Consider the following 18442-nt stretch of genomic DNA (forward strand, 5'->3'; position numbering starts at 1 on the left):
GTTCATAACACAAAAGACAAAGATATACTAAAGATGTTGAACTGCCTGATTCTGATGATCTACAAATACAATAAGCACAAAGAAAAAAGTAACACTATGTGATAAGGTTAAATTACACATTAAAGCCCATTTTGTTATCAAACATGGAGTTCCTAAACCTTAACTAACACCTAGGTGTCTAAGATAAATGTCTGTGTGAAAAAATTCTTGACTACTTCTCCTAGTGTTGCTAAATCTATCCGCTGTATTCCTGGCTAGTTACATAAGCAGAAATAGCCCATATGTTAGCCCTAGACCAGAAGTGGAAATTTTTTCTTTTCTTTTCTAAATGTGGTCAAATTGTTATGTTGAGGAAATTCTTGTTTCAGAGATTTTTCTGAGTTCCTCAGATCAAGGAAGCTTTAGAATTAATAAACCAAGTTAAGAACTAAGAGTACCAACTATTCAAGCATGCTCCCCGTCCCACACATCTATGACTCACATGCTTATACCTTTTTATTGTAGTGAAAAGAACACTAAAATCACTTAAAAACAATAGAGAAAAATAACATTATCTCAGTACTGAAACTCAAATTAGCAAGTGTATCGAACAATTGGTCACTTAAGACTACCAGTCACTTCCCCAGTTAAATTTTCTATAATTCTTTAAAAAACAGTTTACAATCTACTTTATGATAGGAACTATTTTAAGTATTTATGTCGATAAACAAAACATCACAGATCCAGGGAAACTGATGCCTAGTGAAAACAAGGTTACAGCTTTAAAGATCTTTAAAATATGTCAAACTTAAATGTTTTGCTACTTTTTGAGTGTTTTGAACATATTCTTTCAAAGTAGATCAGTTTCAAATACTGATAGAGCTAAAAGCACACTGTTCCTCAGAAGATACTAGAACTCTACCATCTGGAATGCAAGTATAGAAATCTAGGACTCTCCTAAAGTTCATGAATTGGGGCCAAGCTCCATGAAAGTAACTGCTCTTTCAAATTCTACAGTTCAACATGTTAAATGCTAGACAGAAACTCTTTGTAATGATAAAATTAATACAGGCTTTATGCTTATAATACTCTAGTAATTGAGTAAACTGTTTTGGACTTCTATTTTTAAAGTATTTTTAGTACCAACAGCCTATACTGATCACTTACCAACAAAAAACTGCTGAAGTTCCCACCTAATGAATTTTTAGCATACGTTGGTCACCACTGAAAGAACTTGTATGCATCCCATATAAGGCAAAGACCGATGTATTTACTGCCTTTTCAGACTTTCCTACCAGATATTCTAGCAAGGGAAATTAATATGAAATGAAACCCACCTTTTCAATATTTCCATATAAGCAGAATAGGTTGAACACTCTTGAACAATTCATTTTTAGCTGATGTAATCCACTAACCATTACAACTGAACCAGAGGGATTTCCTCCATGCATGTAAGAGGAAGAAGCCTGTGGTAATGGATATGCAACAAGCTCAGGTGTATCTCGAGAGCCCATTCTGTAACGACTTGGTAAAGGCAATAATGGACCATGGGAGCCTATGAAAATAATACAAAACAAAACAAAACACAACTTTAGCAGATACGCTTCGCCACACAAAAGTAAACTCTTACTCTTAGCTAGTTTGGTGTAAGTCCCAGGAAAACTCAAATGTGTTAATATTCAAATATAACCTGTGGGGATTAATAAAATCTGTATTTCTTTGTATCGGATCCTATATATATTGACCTGCACACCCCTGCATATACGTCAGGCTTTAAGTTTATATTTTTTTAAAATATTGTTGAACCAGAATGTATACAAAAATCAGGCCACAGATAGTGGGAATAAGAGGAAATCAGTGTAAAACTCTGGGCTGCTGTGTATAAATTATACCTCAAAAATTTTAAAAAACCTTCTGCCAACATCTTTTGGAGGATAATACAATAACATATACAATGAAATCTTGGAAACGATCTCTAAACAGATGTCACAAAAAGAACATCTCTTTAATTCCAGTGAAAAGCTGCCTCCTTGAATATATTTTACTATAATGTGCTTTCTAGTTAGTATTTTGTTCCCCTAATTCTAATTTAGGAAACTAAACCTCTAATTTAGTTAATATCTCACCTACTCAAAGGTGTCCTTTATTCAGCACCCCACACTACCTGAAACAACATTTAAGAACATAGAAGAAAATAATGCCTGAGCATCTGAAACTGTTGTCACAGAAACACACACAAATCTATGTCTTGCACTGAGAATCCTTATTAAGAATCAACATGCTAACTTTAGAGTAGTTCTAAACAACTTTATCTGGTTTTCCCATCATGACAGATTGGAAGTAACAAGAAAAATAAAGCTAAAGTGAAGGGAACAGACAGGAATGAAGGAGTCTGGAGAAACTGATACTAAAAGCAGGCATAAGGCACATTCACAACAGCAACAAGAAGAGGTGGAAGAACTGAGAAGCAACTAAGAAACAGACTCATAAACTGGTGGTTGTGGAGGGGAAAAGAGTGGGGCTGGGGGGGTGAATAGGAAGGGGATTAAGAAGTACAAACTCCCAGTTATAAAAAAAAAATAAGTTTTGGGGATAAAAAGTACAGCACAGGGAATATGGTCGATAACACTGTTTAGTAACACTGGAGTAATGCTGCATGGTACTGAACGATGCATAATATATTGAATGTCTGTCCAATCACTATATTGTAAACCTGAAACTAATATAACAGTGCATGTCAGCTGTAATGCAATTAAAAAAAAAAAAAAAAAGCAGCGACTAAGAGGGAGCCACGGCTCAGAAATGTAAACCCATTCATTTTCAGTGCTCTGAGTTAGTGATTACAGAAGCTGACTCTGGTAACATGCCAAGGTCCTCTTGATGTGCAAGAAACCAATCCAAAAACCCAAGTCTTTCCCTGATCTCTCAAGAAGTAAAGAGTATGTACTGCTGGGGCACATGGGTGGCTCAGCCGGTTCGGCTCAGGTCATGATCTCACGGTTCATGGGTTCGAGCCCCGCACTGGGCTCTGTGCTGACAGTTAGCTCAGCCTGGAGCCTGTTTTGGATTCTGTGTCTCCCTCTCTCTCTGACCCTCCCCTGCTCATGCTGTCTCTCTCACAAATAAATAAAATATTTTTAAAAATTAAAAAAACAACAAAAAAAGTATGTACTACTACTGACTTTCATTTGACTAAGGGACATCTGTCATCTACTAAGTAAGTTACTAAGAAACTACATCTTGGTATTCACGGCACATTATAACTTATGTGGGCTCCAATTCAAAATTCGGTATTCTAAATGTAGTTGCCATTGATAACAACTCTGAAACACTGTCACTGAGCACACAAACAGTGTGGACTCCTACAACTACATGGAGGGAGAAACAAACACCTTATCAATTCATCATCATCAGTGTTGCCTTAAATTGGAATTCAACTGCTCTTCCTGCTGGGAATTGGTAGTTTATTACAGCAATCAATATAGCTCACAGTGAATTACTTGTTAGTAACTCTACATATTTTGGCCTCTAATTTAGACTGTTATATATACACTGGGGTCAAATATCAATCATTCTTCCCCACTGCAAACATACACATACATATTATACCATCTCTCCACCACCACCAATTGCTTGTACAGTAATGACACTTCACTATTATCACTAAATTTTCTTTTTCCTAGAAAGTAGAAAGATGTGTGTGTGTGCTAGATGGGCAATGGAAACTTCCACTCTACTTAAGTCAGCCAAAGTCCAAAAATGTCGAGATCCGCTGCCCTAGGTAACAGTTGAATTCAGTACAAGAGAATAACCGGTATCTGTAATTATGACCTCAGCCATCATGATTAAATTATGTTGTCTATGCTATTTAAATCGCTGACTGTATTGTTTACGAAGAAAAAATAGAAATTGTTAAAAGCTTTCTATATATAAAACAAAAAGTTCATGCAAAATGTTTTGATTCTTAAAAAGCTAATACTTCCGGTATTAAAAAAATTCACTTATGTGGAAAGACACTACGTAAATGGTATTACTGTCATTTCAAAGGCATTTCTCATCTTTGATACTTTAAAATCTTTGGTCCAGGAGCATATCCAAAGATACCAGCAATTAATATATAAACTTAGGCTCAGAGCAAATAAATCTGTATAAACGTGGCAAAAATCATACTTCTCAAGTATGAGGGCATCTGTAAGTTTATCTCATAGGACAGGGCTCCCCAAATTAAAAAAAATTAAAGAATTCTAAAGCATAGATTTACACTGCTATAATAAACCAATGAATAAATTTAATCTAATTAAAAATTAAATCTTTTCTATTCCCTCTTCCTCCTATAGCATCATAAAAGAAAAACCACTTATGACATGACACCAAAATGCAAATACACCGGTTTTGCTGAACTACTAATCTGAAGGGATACAGCTGTGACTTGCAATGTTTTCAATCTCTCTCTCTCCCCCTTCTCTCTAACCCTCTTCCCTACCCTCTCTCTCTCAAAATAAAGTAAAATAAAAGCTCAATGTCACTAGCATCCCATCTTCTTTACTTTTTCCCCATTTCCTCACCTTCTCTTCTCCACCTCTTTTTATTCATCTCTCTCCCTACTCTTATACTCTATTATGCTTACTTTTCTAAGAAAGAAGAACAAGTTTTCTTCTTTCTTAGAGGAAACTGGACAGAGCTCAGAATGAATGCCCCTACACAACCACTCCTGCTCAGCAGGACTCTCCAGAATGATCCCTATTTAACTGCCAATGCAAAGAATTCCGCACCTCTCTTTAAGAAAGCTTACGTTTTAAAATTTACACACATACACACACAAACACACAAAATAAACTGGGGTATGAAACTGACAAAAAATTACACAATAGGCTTTTTAAAAATATAAAGTTCTTCTAGGACATTTAACATATTTTTGTTTATACATTTTTTTGGTAAGATATATTTTATAAAGAAAAGCAAATCTGAAAATCCATACCAAGAAAACAGTCTGTGTCAACACTACCACAGTAAGGTTCTCAGTCCTTTGTTTATTCTTTCACAGATTATTCCAGACCCCTTTGGCAAAACATTTAAACAAATTTTAGCCTTCAGCGGACTGCCACGAAACATACACTCCACAACTACACTACAAACTTGTGATTAGCAATTCTCTGTAACCCTCCATTATGGAAAGCACAGTGGGCTCTTAATAAGTGTTTCTTTACCACAGGAGCAGAGCCATCCACATGACTAGATTTAATATTTATGCTGTTGAAGCAACAGCTAAGAAAAATGATCAAGGAACTCATTAAAATAATTCTAATACGATTTTCATCCTATACCACTTACTGTTTTGACAACACACAGATTGTTTCAATCACTTCTGCCACATAGATACCATAGCAACTTGAACATACCTACACATGCGCATCTGCGCACACGCACGCGCGCACACACACACACACACACACACACAATAAATCCTGGAGTTCAAAAAAACAAACTAAGGAATAAGCTAAAACTCACAGCTAAGAATAATCACTAAACATGCAGACATTCTGAAAACATTTCAGCAAATAGGCAACACCAGAAGCTTTTCAAAGATAAATCCCAAGAGCACAATATAGCAATTTCTATTTTCTATACCACTTCTAATAGCACCGTACTTCAAACCACAGAGTACGTGGGGCCAATAACTACTTAAAACTAAAAAATATTTAAAAACACAGAACTTATAGCCAGTTAAAAGACTCATTAATACCAATTCCCAACATCTACCTACAAGGACAATAGCCTGATACCTAACTTTTTCCTGGGGAAGACTATTATTCTAGGTTTCATGATCTTAAATCTTATCAACATACCAAACATTAAAACTAAGAATTTTTAAAAGAGGAATTCAATACAAACAAATTTAGCCAAAGCCAAAATACCAACTGTAGAACTAAAAGACTAAGGCTGTAACAAGAAACCTGTTTCTTTTTGACAAATCCCCCATTATTTCTGCCTTTATTACTCAGTTCCTCTTTGCTCATAATTGGTATAATGGAAGAAAATATACTTACTAAAGCAATATTTCTTTTTGGTCTTCTAACAGACCAGAGCCCACTACTAACCAAAATCAAAACCAAAACCAAACAGAATGGTAAAAAAGCTTTTGATCCCCAACCAATAGCTCTCATTCATCTCAAAGATATATCAATATCCTAAGAAAACAAAGGATTTTGGACAACTCCTTGGAAGTACATTATAAGGGACTAATCCCCTATAACCCAAGTCAGGTGAGCAGGAAAAATAGAGACAAAGAAATGTGCCATTCTTCATCAGAAATGGAAACACTCTAACAGTTTGTCTATACTACCTCCTTCTGCCTTGACAAACTTACCATAGCCATCATGTCTAAACGAAGAAGGGTGTTCTCCCAAAATGGCTTGTCTCTGGCGACCCTTTCCTCTATCTGACACAAAAGTAGAAACATGGTTTTAACAATTTTGACCCAAATACTTAACAGAGTTCTCACATGGGAAACACCCATTCAAAACATCCATTACAATTCATAAAAGAAATAGGATTCCTGGTTAACTTTAAACATCCATTCATATCCAATTTAAATACAAACACCAAAAGTTTAAGGAAGTAATTCTATCTAACAAATTTCCACTTAACTTGAAAATATCTTTTGGGCAAATGCCAAATACAATCACACTTTCAAATTTAAGGAAAGAATGGATACTTTTCAGAAAGTGAACATACACAATGCTAGAGTTTGACACTGTACAGAAGTTTTTACCAATACATGTCTTTAAAACAAGCTTTAAGTGCAGTACTTTTGAAAGACAGTACCTGAATCATACTATTAGCTTCAACAGCAACACATTTTCAAAGTGGGCTTCTTTCAAGAAGTTCAGCATAAGCCAACAACAACCTGTATTACATGGTTTCACAATCAGTAAACACAGAGTATTTTGTATGTATATACACATATTTACAAACACCTACTGACTTGAGAGCTGGAAATTTGCACATCACTGGCCCATATTATAGCATGGATTGGTAATTGTCTATAGACCTTAACACCAGGCAGGCCTATGAGCACCCTCCAAAGTTTAAATATGCCAAGATAAAGCTAACCAAGGGGGCTACATTATTGGATGAGAGTACTACAATACTCCTAAAAGATAATTTTCATTCTAGCTATGTTTTCAGGAAAGGCATGACAATTTTCCTAAATCTAATATGAGATATTAGTAATAAAATTACGTTCAAGTTTCTAAAATAGCACTTCCTATGTTGGTTGGTAAATTTTAGATATTATTGTACAATGCTTTTAGAAAATCTTATCAAATCATAGTACCCAATAAGATTTTTTAAAAATGTATCTTAAGAGTCTGCTCATTCTAATCTTTGAAAATTCAGAGAGAGGCCTTCTATAAATCCTTAGTCACCTAAACAAATGAGGTTTATGGGAGATGAGAAATAATATTCACTTCAGCCTAGAGAAGTATCACTTCTTAAGTACCTATTCAAAGTTATCATAGCATTAAAAGGGACCTAAGAGGTCATCTTGTTCAATTTATTGTATATAAATTCTCTTTACACTATCCCTATCAGTTGGAACCTCTAGTATCTGCTTACCCAACACCAATAAGATTCTCATGACTTTTCCTTACATTTTCAGTTAGTCCTAAATAATGAGAAAATTAATTTTTATATAGTATAGAAACTGGCCCTCTATCCACTTCTATCCCATCTGAGGCCTCATAGACTTAGTCTTTCTCCAAACACCCTTTCAAATGCTTCCAAGTTATTAAGATTCTCCCTCTATTTTCCCAAAGTCATTTCTTCCCCAGTCATTCACAGCTCCTTCTTTCCATTACGTGGGTTCTAATATCCAGCATCATCATTTAAGTCTCACTCCTCTTGAACCAATCCAGTCTGCTAATCCCTTCTGTTAATGTTTCTCTGCTTAAGCATGCCACCAAACACTAAATGCAATTCCTCATCTGATGATCTAAGGAATCCTAAACTGCCATGTCATCATGACTCAGTGTTACTGATACAGTTAACAGTGTGTTATTAAGGAAAGAGCACTAGATTGGGTCAGAAGCTTCCAACTCAACCACTAGTTCACTGTATAATTACAGAAACTCACAATCTTCATTATAAAATGAAGGAGTTTTAAGAGTAGATAATCTCCCAAAGGATCTTTAAGCCGAATCTTCTCATTATGAACAGTTCTCTGGATTTGAAGCATTAACAACCTAATATCAAGTCACATAAAACGGAAGTATATAGAAGAGTCAAACTACATCAGTCTATAAATAGTGGTTTCTAACTTTTCATGAATTCATCTGAAATCTCCCCAAAAAGATGTACACATACACAAGTTTTGCTTAACATTTCTGGAGTGATTCTATGGAGTCCAGGCTACAAATTAATTTTTTGCACTAAAATATGATTTGGGCTGAAAAGGACTTTTAAAAATGAGGTTATATTTATTATAGAGCTCTTTTTGGTAGAAAAAGTTACAATTCATTCACAGGATGCCTGGGTGGCTCACTGGGTTAAGCATCTGACTCTTGATTTTGGCTCAGGTCATGATCTCAGGGCCATGAGAATGAGCCCTGCGTCGAGCTCAGCACAAAACGAGGAGCCTGCTTGGGATTCTCTCTCTCCCTCTCTCTCTCTGCCCCTCCCCAACTCATGCTGTCTCTCGCATTCTTTCAAAATAATTGAATAAACTTAAAAAAAGTTACAATTCAATATCAACTTGAGTGGAAGATGAAGTCACTAAAAAAACAATAATATAAACTGGCATGGTCTCCCTAGACAAGTATCTGTAAGGATTTAGAAAACAAGAGTTTCTTCCCTTGAAACATAACCATGTAAATTCTACTTTACTTCTTTATATTTCACTATTTAAATATCTATCTCACACATTTGTAACATTTCTGACTGTAATTCTTCATATGAAAAACTAATCTGTTGGCTCTGCGTAAACTTCAGACCTTCTAAAAGAACAGATGTAAACACTATTAAAATAAGAAACATATCTACAATGCTTTAAGAGACATTAAGAGAAAGGTTACCAGAACTCACTATTTCAAATGAGTCAAAAAAAAAAAAGCGTTCAATACTTCTGATTGTAATTTGACAGAAGTGAGAGATTTCTCATCAACCACTTGTTCTGTTGTTTGAGTACTAAGGCTTTGTTTTCCAAGACTGTATTCAACCATACCAAGTCTATGCCAAGCAGATTTGTGAGCAGTGAGAAACGTGGGGTCCAGCTGAAGCTGCATTATACTACAAACCTGGTTGCAACCCCATGCATAAAACAAGATGACTTCCTAAGAATTGAGAATTAAGGGGACAATCACCCAAAGTCCTAAATATTTGAATGTGCGAAAGAATATCGCATTGTCTTTAATTTTTTCTTTTGGCAAGAATACATGCACTACACAGTACCTACTGCCCACAGTATTTTGGATGCCATGAAAATTTTTCCTACCTGATGGATTTTTACAGATTATGCTCATCTTGGTGAGTTTTTTAACATGTGGTTCCAACACTGATATTGTAGTAGAGGTGTAGCCAATACTGCAGCCCCCTTGTTTTTACAAGTTCCACATTTTAATTTGTATATTCCAGAATTGCCACACAGTTAGTTGAACAATTTTATCAGTCAGATCTATGCTCATGAAATCTAGCATTTATAAGTTATAGGTGAAAATGCATCTCAAATGAAATGCTCTCACTTTAAGATTTATCAAGTTTAAATATAGTCTACCTTGAACAGACATGTTACTTTCACCTACATTTGAAATGTCAAAATTTCTAGTTACACAAGTTAACATGAGTGATAACCTTGTATTGTTACAGAAAGTGACAACTTATGAACAGCCACTTTACAAAAAAAAAAAAAAAAAATCAAACCACACAGAAATTGTCTTTTACATATAATGCCACCTTTTCATCATCAGGTTAATCTATTCAATGTCCACAGTTAAGGGGAAAAAAAACCCAAAAGAGTAAACTTAAGTGCAGCAAGTGTGCACCTTTCTAATCCTTTTATCTCTAATATCTGTGTGGATTGGTTGAGCATAAGCAGTTCTTAAGACCTGTTGATAAACTGGCCCTGGTCATTTGCCAATTAACAATTTGAATCTAGGCTGCAAACAGTTACAGTAATGGGCATTAAGATTTACAACATTGTAGATAAAGTCTAGTACCCGTTAGTGAAAAGTCTTAAATTCTACAACTGAAACCTTAAGGGAAATCAGACCAATATATACATACAACTTGAATAAATGGGCACAGTCTATCATGGTGTTCATCCCATGCAAGTCTGAAGTACTGTTAAGTGTCCTCCTTTAAAAACTTGGGGTGATGGTGCATGCAGTATGCAGTCAAGGTGAATTGCAAGTCTGAGTTTTTCAGAGGGCTTTTTGCTGATGCCGATGTTGTGCATGATGAAGTGTAGAGTCAGCCTGCTGGAGTCCTCTATCCTTCTTAATGCCTTGTCCAGCTTGGGGGAAAAGTTCTTTCCATAGAGAAGCAGTGTGCAAGTTTGCAGTTTGTAAGGAATATTCTGAATCAGTTTCCTCTCCTCCAAAGAGAGAGAGCTGCTTGGAGAAATGCAAGTCCTTGAACTGCGGGCGTGCCTGTATGTATGGGCTCCTGGTTGAACTAAATATAAATAACTCAGTACATACCAGTAGGGGGCACTAATTTCAAGGTTATTTTCCAGCATTACATAGCCTTTGGCAACAAAAGCATTCACCAACAAGGTTTTCATTTAAATGAACTAGCTCACCTCAGGAAAAAGGAATCTAACTGCATGTAAAAATTTGTCAGATGTTAAGTACATTCTAAAACGCATAAAATACTTACCTCGTCTTCCCAAATACGGTTTAGTGTAGTCCCAACTGTCATTGTCATTCCTAATAACATTTAGACGAGTTGGCTGTTAAGATTAAAAAGAAAGTAAGTTCAAATTGTACATCCAAAGCATAAATATTTCTTTGGTGAAGTGCTGAAAAAATATTTACCCTTGCATATTCGATTTTTAGTGTACAACATCCAGCATATATATCTGCTCCATTGAGTGCTGCTTTAGCTTTCTGGGCACAAAGGACTGATTCAAACATAAGCTCTATTAAGGAAATTTGGTTTAAGGTATCCAATATTTTATCATTATTCACGGCCTCAGAAAAGGACTGAAAATAATCAGAACACTCACTTCTAGAAATGTTTTACCAATAAAATTTCTAGATGAATTTTAAGAGTATTTTCAAAATCAAGGGTGCCAAAGAAAACATAATAAACTGGGGCTCCTGGGTGGCTCAGTCGGTTAAGCGTCAAACTTCAGCTTAAGTCATGATCTCATGGTTCATGGGTTCGAGTCCCACGTCGGGCTCCGTGCTGACAGCTCAGAGCCTGGAGCCTGCTTCAAATTCTGTCTCCCTCTCTCCCTGCCCCTCCACTGGTCATTCTGTCTCTCTCTCACTCTCAAAAATAAACAAACATTAAAAAATTAAAAACACAAAAACAACACGAAAGAAAACTTAAGAAACCAAACTATATCAATCCTTCCAAGTCATCTGAAGCACTTTATAAATTGAAAGGAAGAGGGGATATGGAGCATGGTCACATTCCCTGGCAAAGGACAGTTTACTATCTTGAAACAGGAAATATTTTACTCTGAAAAGTAGGAAAAACATTACAAAACAACCAAAGCTATATAAAACAAATACTTGATTTTATTTTATTTTTTTTAATATTTTTATTTATTTCTAGGAGAGAGCGAGCGAGAGACAGCGTGAGCAGGGGAGGGTCAGAGAGAGAGGGAGTCACAGACTGAAACAGGCTCCAGGCTCTGAGCTGGCTGTCAGCACAGAGCCCGACACGGGGCTCGAACCCACGAACCGTGAGATCATGACCTAAGCGAAAGTCGGACGCTCAACCGACTAAGCCACCCAGGCGCCCCCAAATACTTGATTTTAATATACTTCTGAGAAGACAGGGTTTTATAATCATTAAACTATCTTCACTTTGTTGGTTTTCAAAAATTACTTGAGTCTAAGTGGCTAAAATGAACAAATCAGGAGACTCTAGATGCTGGCGAGGATGTGGAGAAACGGGCACCCTCCTACACTGCTGGTGGGAATGGAAGCTGGTACGACCCCTCTTGAAAACAGTATGGAGGTTCCTCAAAAAATTAACAATAGAACTCTCCTATGACCCAGCAGTAGCACTGCTAGGAATTTACTCAAGGGATACAGAAGTGCTGATGCATAGGGGCACATGTACCCCAGTGTTCTTAGCAGCACTCTCAACAATAGCCAAAACACGGAAAGAACCTAAGTGTCCATCAACTGATGAATGGATCAAGAAGATGTGGTATATTTATACCATGGAATACTACATGGCAATGAGAAAGAATGAAACCTGGCCATGTGTAGCAACATGGATGGAACTTGAGGGTGTTATGCTGAGTGAAATAAGTCAGGCAGAGGACAGATACCATATGTTTACACGTATAGGTGGATTAGGAGGAAGTTAATGGAGGATGATGTGGGAGAAGAAGGGGAAAAATAGTTGGGTAGAGGGAGGGAGGCCAACCATGACAGACTCTCGAATGCTGAGAGCAAACTGAAGGCTGGGGGGAGTGGGGAAGAGGGGAAGGGGGTGATAGGCATGGAGGAGGGCACTTGTTGGGATGAGCACTGGGTGTTATATGTAAACCGACTTGACAATAAACTATAAAAAAATTACTTGAGTCTATGATTGTTTAAAAAAAATCAAAACCAAAGTGGTTTTTAAAAAATCGGTGAAAATACCTTGCCAGAAGTAAGCACCATTAAGAGTATGCTGTCTATCCCTACCTTCTTCTGTGCATACACATGTACATATAGGATGTGGAGGCAGGGGTAGTTATTATTCTTTTTTTACCTGGGATTATACAGTACATACTATTTTGCTACTTGTTCTTTTTACTCAACATGTAACAAATTTCATAAAGAAAAGTTCTTACTTAAACCATGACCATTTAAAAGATGCAATAAAAAAAGGTAAGATTAGTTTTACTGACTAAAGTTTTGGTACTTCCAAACCACCTATCTTAAGGAGAGGTTCAGAAAAGTCCATTTAGGATACATTTTTAAAAGGCAGAGATGTACATATTATCAAATAATGTTATTTCTTCCCCCATTAAAAAGACAAAGCACACTGTGAGATGAAGCACTGGCATGTTTTAGGTAGCAAGCTATTATCTGTGGGTACTATGGTTTTTAAATCTAAGACAGATAGATTTGGGGGGAGGAATGGAGAATAAATACCACTTGTTCAGAAATAAGCAGGAAAAAGGAAGGCCTATATTACACAGCATTCATATACATTAATTAAAAAATTTACAAATAAAGGATATTCAACCATTGCTTGTATCCCATTTCTCTTGAATATAACAATACGTTGTACTTTTCCAACAGGATTGCATACTGTATATAAAACATCCTATAAAGGAAAGAAAACAAGATTTCTTCACATTTTATATTTGGAAAAACAACAAAGTTACACCTTGCTTTTTTCTACTAAAAAAATTCTGTCAAGATGTGGTTTCTATTCATTACTAATTAAACTTTTAGAAATTGTTACCCTTCTAAAGTTACTTCCTCACCTATACAATATACCCAACATTAGAGAAGTTATAATGAAACATGTCAAAAAGACTGTTACCTATTTTATCTCCTAAATAAACCCTCGATTCTTATTTTAACAGGTACCTAAAATAATGTCTGACAATACACAATAAATAAGCAAAAACTATAATCAATTAATGGTTTGTTTTCCAAATGTGACTCAGAAATGTTTATTTGACAAACACTTGAATTATAGTAATATTTATTAAGGGGTAGTAATAGATCAACTCAGTATTCATTTTTCAAGAGACAATGACTACAGAGAAAAGACTCAGGAAAGATCATTTATACAGTGTTAGATGTCAGCAAACAAGATCCCTGAATTAAGTAAGAAAGAACTTAAATACCCGCTTAAGAACAATTCTTCAACTGTCAAGAAATTTCTTGAGCACCTACAATTACACAGTGGCACCATTAGGCACTAGGGATACAACAATAAGCAAATCTGAGTACTTACACTAGGTTAGGTACATTCTTTCTCCCAAAACACACATTAATACTGCTTACTAATAAGCCTAGAAATATTACAGAGGTAAATAATATCTAACAAAATTTAAATAGTATCTTATGCTTTAAGTTTATGTCCCAGTATCATATAGAAATCATTTTTCTTCCCAGAGAGCACAAGAGGGGAAGGGGCAGAGAGAGGGGACAGAGGATCCGTAATGGGCTCTGCAAGCCAGATGTAGAGCTCGAACTCATGAACTGCAAGATCATAACCTAAGCCAAAGTCGGATGCTCAACCTTTAGTCACTCTAAAGGCAAATTTCAAAGTCACTGTTAATTTAGTTTATACTAAAATACATACCACTGTAATTGGATAAAGAGGATTCTGAATTGATAGCAGAAGAACTTTGTTGCCTCCTGATGGATCATCGGTATTGCCTGGCCGAGTAATCCTTTTGCTCGTAGAATAGTTGAAAAAAGCCTGTTGACCAGCAATGTACACAGGTTCATCCGCAGCAAATGTCACACATTCTTTGGCACTATCTATGTTTTCAAATTCCACTAGAGCCTGCCGTTTAAATGGCATCATCATAACATAGCTGAAAGGCAGATTGGGAGGAATACCCAAATAATAAATTCAGTTAACATTATTTATTCTCAATCAAGGAAAGGCAGACTCTAATAAATATGTGTCAAATCAGACTGATTAGTATTCTTCACTACCTATTATCTAATGTCAATCAATTTTTTTTAAGTTTATTTATTCATTGGGCAAGGGCAGAGAGAGAGGGAAACAAGAGATCCAAAGTGGGCTCTGTGCTGACAGCAGAGAGCCTGATGTGGGGCTCGAACTCACAAACCATGAAATCAAAACCTGAGCCAAAGTCAGACAATCAACTGACTAAGCCACCTAGGCACCCCCAATGTTAGTCAATTCTTAAGTCATCCAAATAAATTGTGGTATACCAGGTAGATGGTCCACATGTGGAAAGCTTATCCTCCTGTGACAGAAAGGTTTTCCACCTTTTGCCTTCCTCAATCACAATTCTGTTGTCAGTTACTAATGACCGGGCCCTGTTTATTCTTCAGGCTGCCACTCCCAAGCAATACTAGAAAATAGCTAGACACAGAAACCAATGCAGATGAAACTGAACAGAAAGTTAGCAGATGGGATCCCTAACAACAGAAGCTACTACCTCTACTGAATTTTCCAAATAAATAAGTGCCCATACTAATAACTAAGGACTATATAATTCTGCTTATCTTACTAAAAACAAGAGAAATAAAGTATACATAAAAACAACTGCAAACCATCCAAATTTCATATATATAATCTCTTCCAAAATATTTTTAAGTATTAAAGAATCCATGAAAAGGTACTTATTAGATGAAGGTAATCACGGTTGTCTGCAAACAAAGAGGGTGAAGTTATTTACATTTCATTGTATATACTCTTGAGGAGGAACATATTTTAACAGGTGAAATGAAAAATAAAGCAATGAAGAGAGGGAGAGAAGAAAGAAATCAAAGCACATGGATCACAGCAGGGGAAATAATATGTCCTCTATTCAGAAGAACAAGCACCTTAAAAAATGTTTTAAAATACAATTAGCATAGTTTTTTCTAAGAGGAGAAGGCTCTGCAAAAAGAACATCAGGTCAGGTACTCAGTGACAGCAATTTCTGAATCAGGCATCTAGACCTACCGCTACCCTTTAGAAAGCGGCAAATGATTAATAAATAACAGACCACTTTGTAGCCAGGCAAATTACGTAATTTCTTATGAATTTCAGCTTCCTCTTTTATAAACTGTGAAGGATTGTTGTCAAGATTACAGTTACTAAATTTTTAAAAAGATTTTTTAAATGTTTTATTTATTTCTGAAAGAGAAAGAGTGAGACAGTGTGAGCAAGGGAGGGTCAGAGAGAGAGGGAGACACAGAATCCGAAACAGGCTTCAGGCTCTGAGCTAGCTGTCATCACAGAGCCCGACGTGGGGCTCGAACCAACGAACCGTGAGATCATGACCTGAGCCGAAGTTGGATGCCCAACCGACTGAGCCACCCAGGCGCCCCTACAGTTACTAAATTCAAACTGCTTGCCTTGCCTCATTCATCTTCATATTCTAGAAACAGCGCTGACACGTAACGGGCATTCAATCAATATTTGTTGGTCTATGAGGCTTGTTAGCTCTCCCTACCCACATTGTTCAAACTTAAAGGAAATCTAGAAACAATAAGGCCTTGAATTAAAGAATTATCAATTATGAATATAAAATATAAATTTCAGGAAAGAAATACTCCTTCTAGAAATTTCTTGCTAAAGTTCTGAAGTCTTGCATACAAAAAACAGAAAACCCTGGAGTGGCACCTAGGTGGCTCAGCTGGTTGAGCGTCTGACTTCGGCTCAGGTCCTGATCTCGCGGTTCATGGGTTCAAGCCCCACGTCGGGCTCTGTGCTGACAGCTCAGAACCTGGAGCCTGCTTCAGATTCTGTGTCTTCCCCTTTCTCTGTCCCTCCCCCACTCATATTGCCTCTCTCTCTCAAAAATACCATTAAAAAAATTAAGAAAAGAAAAAACCTGGAATCAAGACTATGGTAAAGGAATTAAAGAAGGAGGCACTTGGGTGGCTCAGTTGGTTGAGTGTCCGACCTCGGCTCAGGTCATGATCTCACTGTTTCGAGCCCTGAGTTGGGTTCTGTGCTGACCGCTCAGAGCCTGGAGCCTGCTTTGGATTCTGTGTCTCCCTCTCTGCCCCTCCCCTGCTAGTACTCTGTCTCTCTCTCTCTGTCTCTCAAAAATAAATAAACATTAAAAAAGTTAAAAAAGAAATTAAAGAAGAACAAGCATTCTCCTACTACAAATATAAGGTGGTTGTATAGCTAAATAGTATTACGAAGTTTTAAGTATGTTAATAATGCCCTTTGCCTCTCTGGAACACAGAAAATTATAAAGGTTCAAAAATAAATTTTGTATTGACCTGTCATAGACTTGGTCATAGTTAAACTGCCTTCTATGGTAACTACAATAAGAAGTGAGCTAGAAGCACAGACTTAACAGTTAAAAAGTGGCATCACATGAAGATAAAGAAGGGAAAATTAGAATGTTGCAGACATTTTAGAATGCACCTAAATTATCTGCCAAGTAATTTTTAAGAAATCCTGAAAAGCATAATTTGAGGAAGATAATGAGAAGAACAAAGAAAGAAAAAATAAAAGGGCTAAGGGACATGGTAGGATCAGTGCTTTCAACTTGTAACTTGAAACACATTTACCAATATTTAAATAAAAGCAGGAGAATGCAAAAGATTTTATTATACAAATTGGGTCCCAAAAGTTTTGTTTTAAAATATTAAAACCAATGTAACTAATCATACCTAGCATGCTCTCCTTTAATGGAAGGGGAAAAGGGAAGAAGAGATACTCAGAACATCTTTTTAAGCATTCTTTTGATCCTAATACATGAATATACTATAGAATAAAGACAACAAATATGCAGAATTTTATTATAGTGGCACAACCATTCTCAACATCTTATCACAGTTTCTCCTAAACTTCTTTCCTACACATCTAGTTTTCAGGTATAAAGACACTCTATGTTGAACCTGGTGACGCATCTTTTTAATTTGAGCAGTTTCTATATAATCTCTATAATACCACACATACCACTAAAGAAATAAACAGAGAAACATTCTATAAATGCAACATATTGAAGCAAAACACCTACTCCTCACTGGAGGCTGTTCAAGGTTCTTTCAGTTTTAACAGCAGCCACCTCTTATTCAAGATCATTTCACACCATTAAAACTCCTAGTGCACATATTTATGCCAATTAAACTTTTAATTATACACCAATTTGTTCCAATTATTTCACGACTTTTTTATCCAAAAAACTACCAATCCTGAGGGCAAAATGATGTGCTATGCAAGCTAATGAATTACATTCACATATAAAACAGTTTACCATGGACTAAATATCAAAAATTATACAGGCCACTCAGAAGTGATTCCAATAACTCACCAACTTCAACAAATATTTCTTTAATGCTGAACATTCAGATCATGTGTCATAATTAACATCAATATATCAATACAGTTATGATTTCTCTAAAGTTCCCACCAGTATTTGCTCATCAACCTGTTCTCTGACATTGCTTCAGTATTTCTTGGCTTTAAAGAAGTAACTTTAAAAGCCTAAAATAAAATTACAAAAGAAAAAATAAACCAGAAATAACCATCTCTTTCTAACTCCATGGGACAATGCAACCCATGGGGTTAATCTAGTACCAATGTATGTGTCTAAATAAGGTCTAAGTCTGCTTCAGTATATAATGTTCCA

At 36.1% G+C, this 18442-nt stretch overlaps 1 protein-coding gene across 2 annotated transcripts in view; it reads right to left on the reverse strand.

The window, feature by feature from the left end:
- Positions 1-18442, reverse strand: part of HNRNPLL (heterogeneous nuclear ribonucleoprotein L like) — a 38233-nt gene that overhangs the window by 7484 nt on the left and 12307 nt on the right. The window contains exons 3-8 of one of the 2 annotated variants that reach the window (XM_039251236.1): positions 14467-14704; positions 13388-13473; positions 11010-11106; positions 10852-10924; positions 6347-6418; positions 1317-1534 (exon numbers count right to left, since the gene is read on the reverse strand). In XM_039251236.1, coding sequence (XP_039107167.1) covers positions 1317-1534; positions 6347-6418; positions 10852-10924; positions 11010-11106; positions 13388-13473; positions 14467-14704 — 784 coding nt within the window. The remainder of the gene's footprint in view (positions 1-1316; positions 1535-6346; positions 6419-10851; positions 10925-11009; positions 11107-13387; positions 13474-14466; positions 14705-18442) is intronic. The other variant, XM_039251237.1, reaches the window with a different exon arrangement.

The sequence above is a fragment of the Hyaena hyaena genome, unplaced genomic scaffold, assembly GCF_003009895.1.
Source record: "Hyaena hyaena isolate Hyena2069 unplaced genomic scaffold, ASM300989v1 scaffold_388, whole genome shotgun sequence".
Classification (NCBI taxonomy): Eukaryota; Metazoa; Chordata; class Mammalia; order Carnivora; family Hyaenidae; genus Hyaena; species Hyaena hyaena.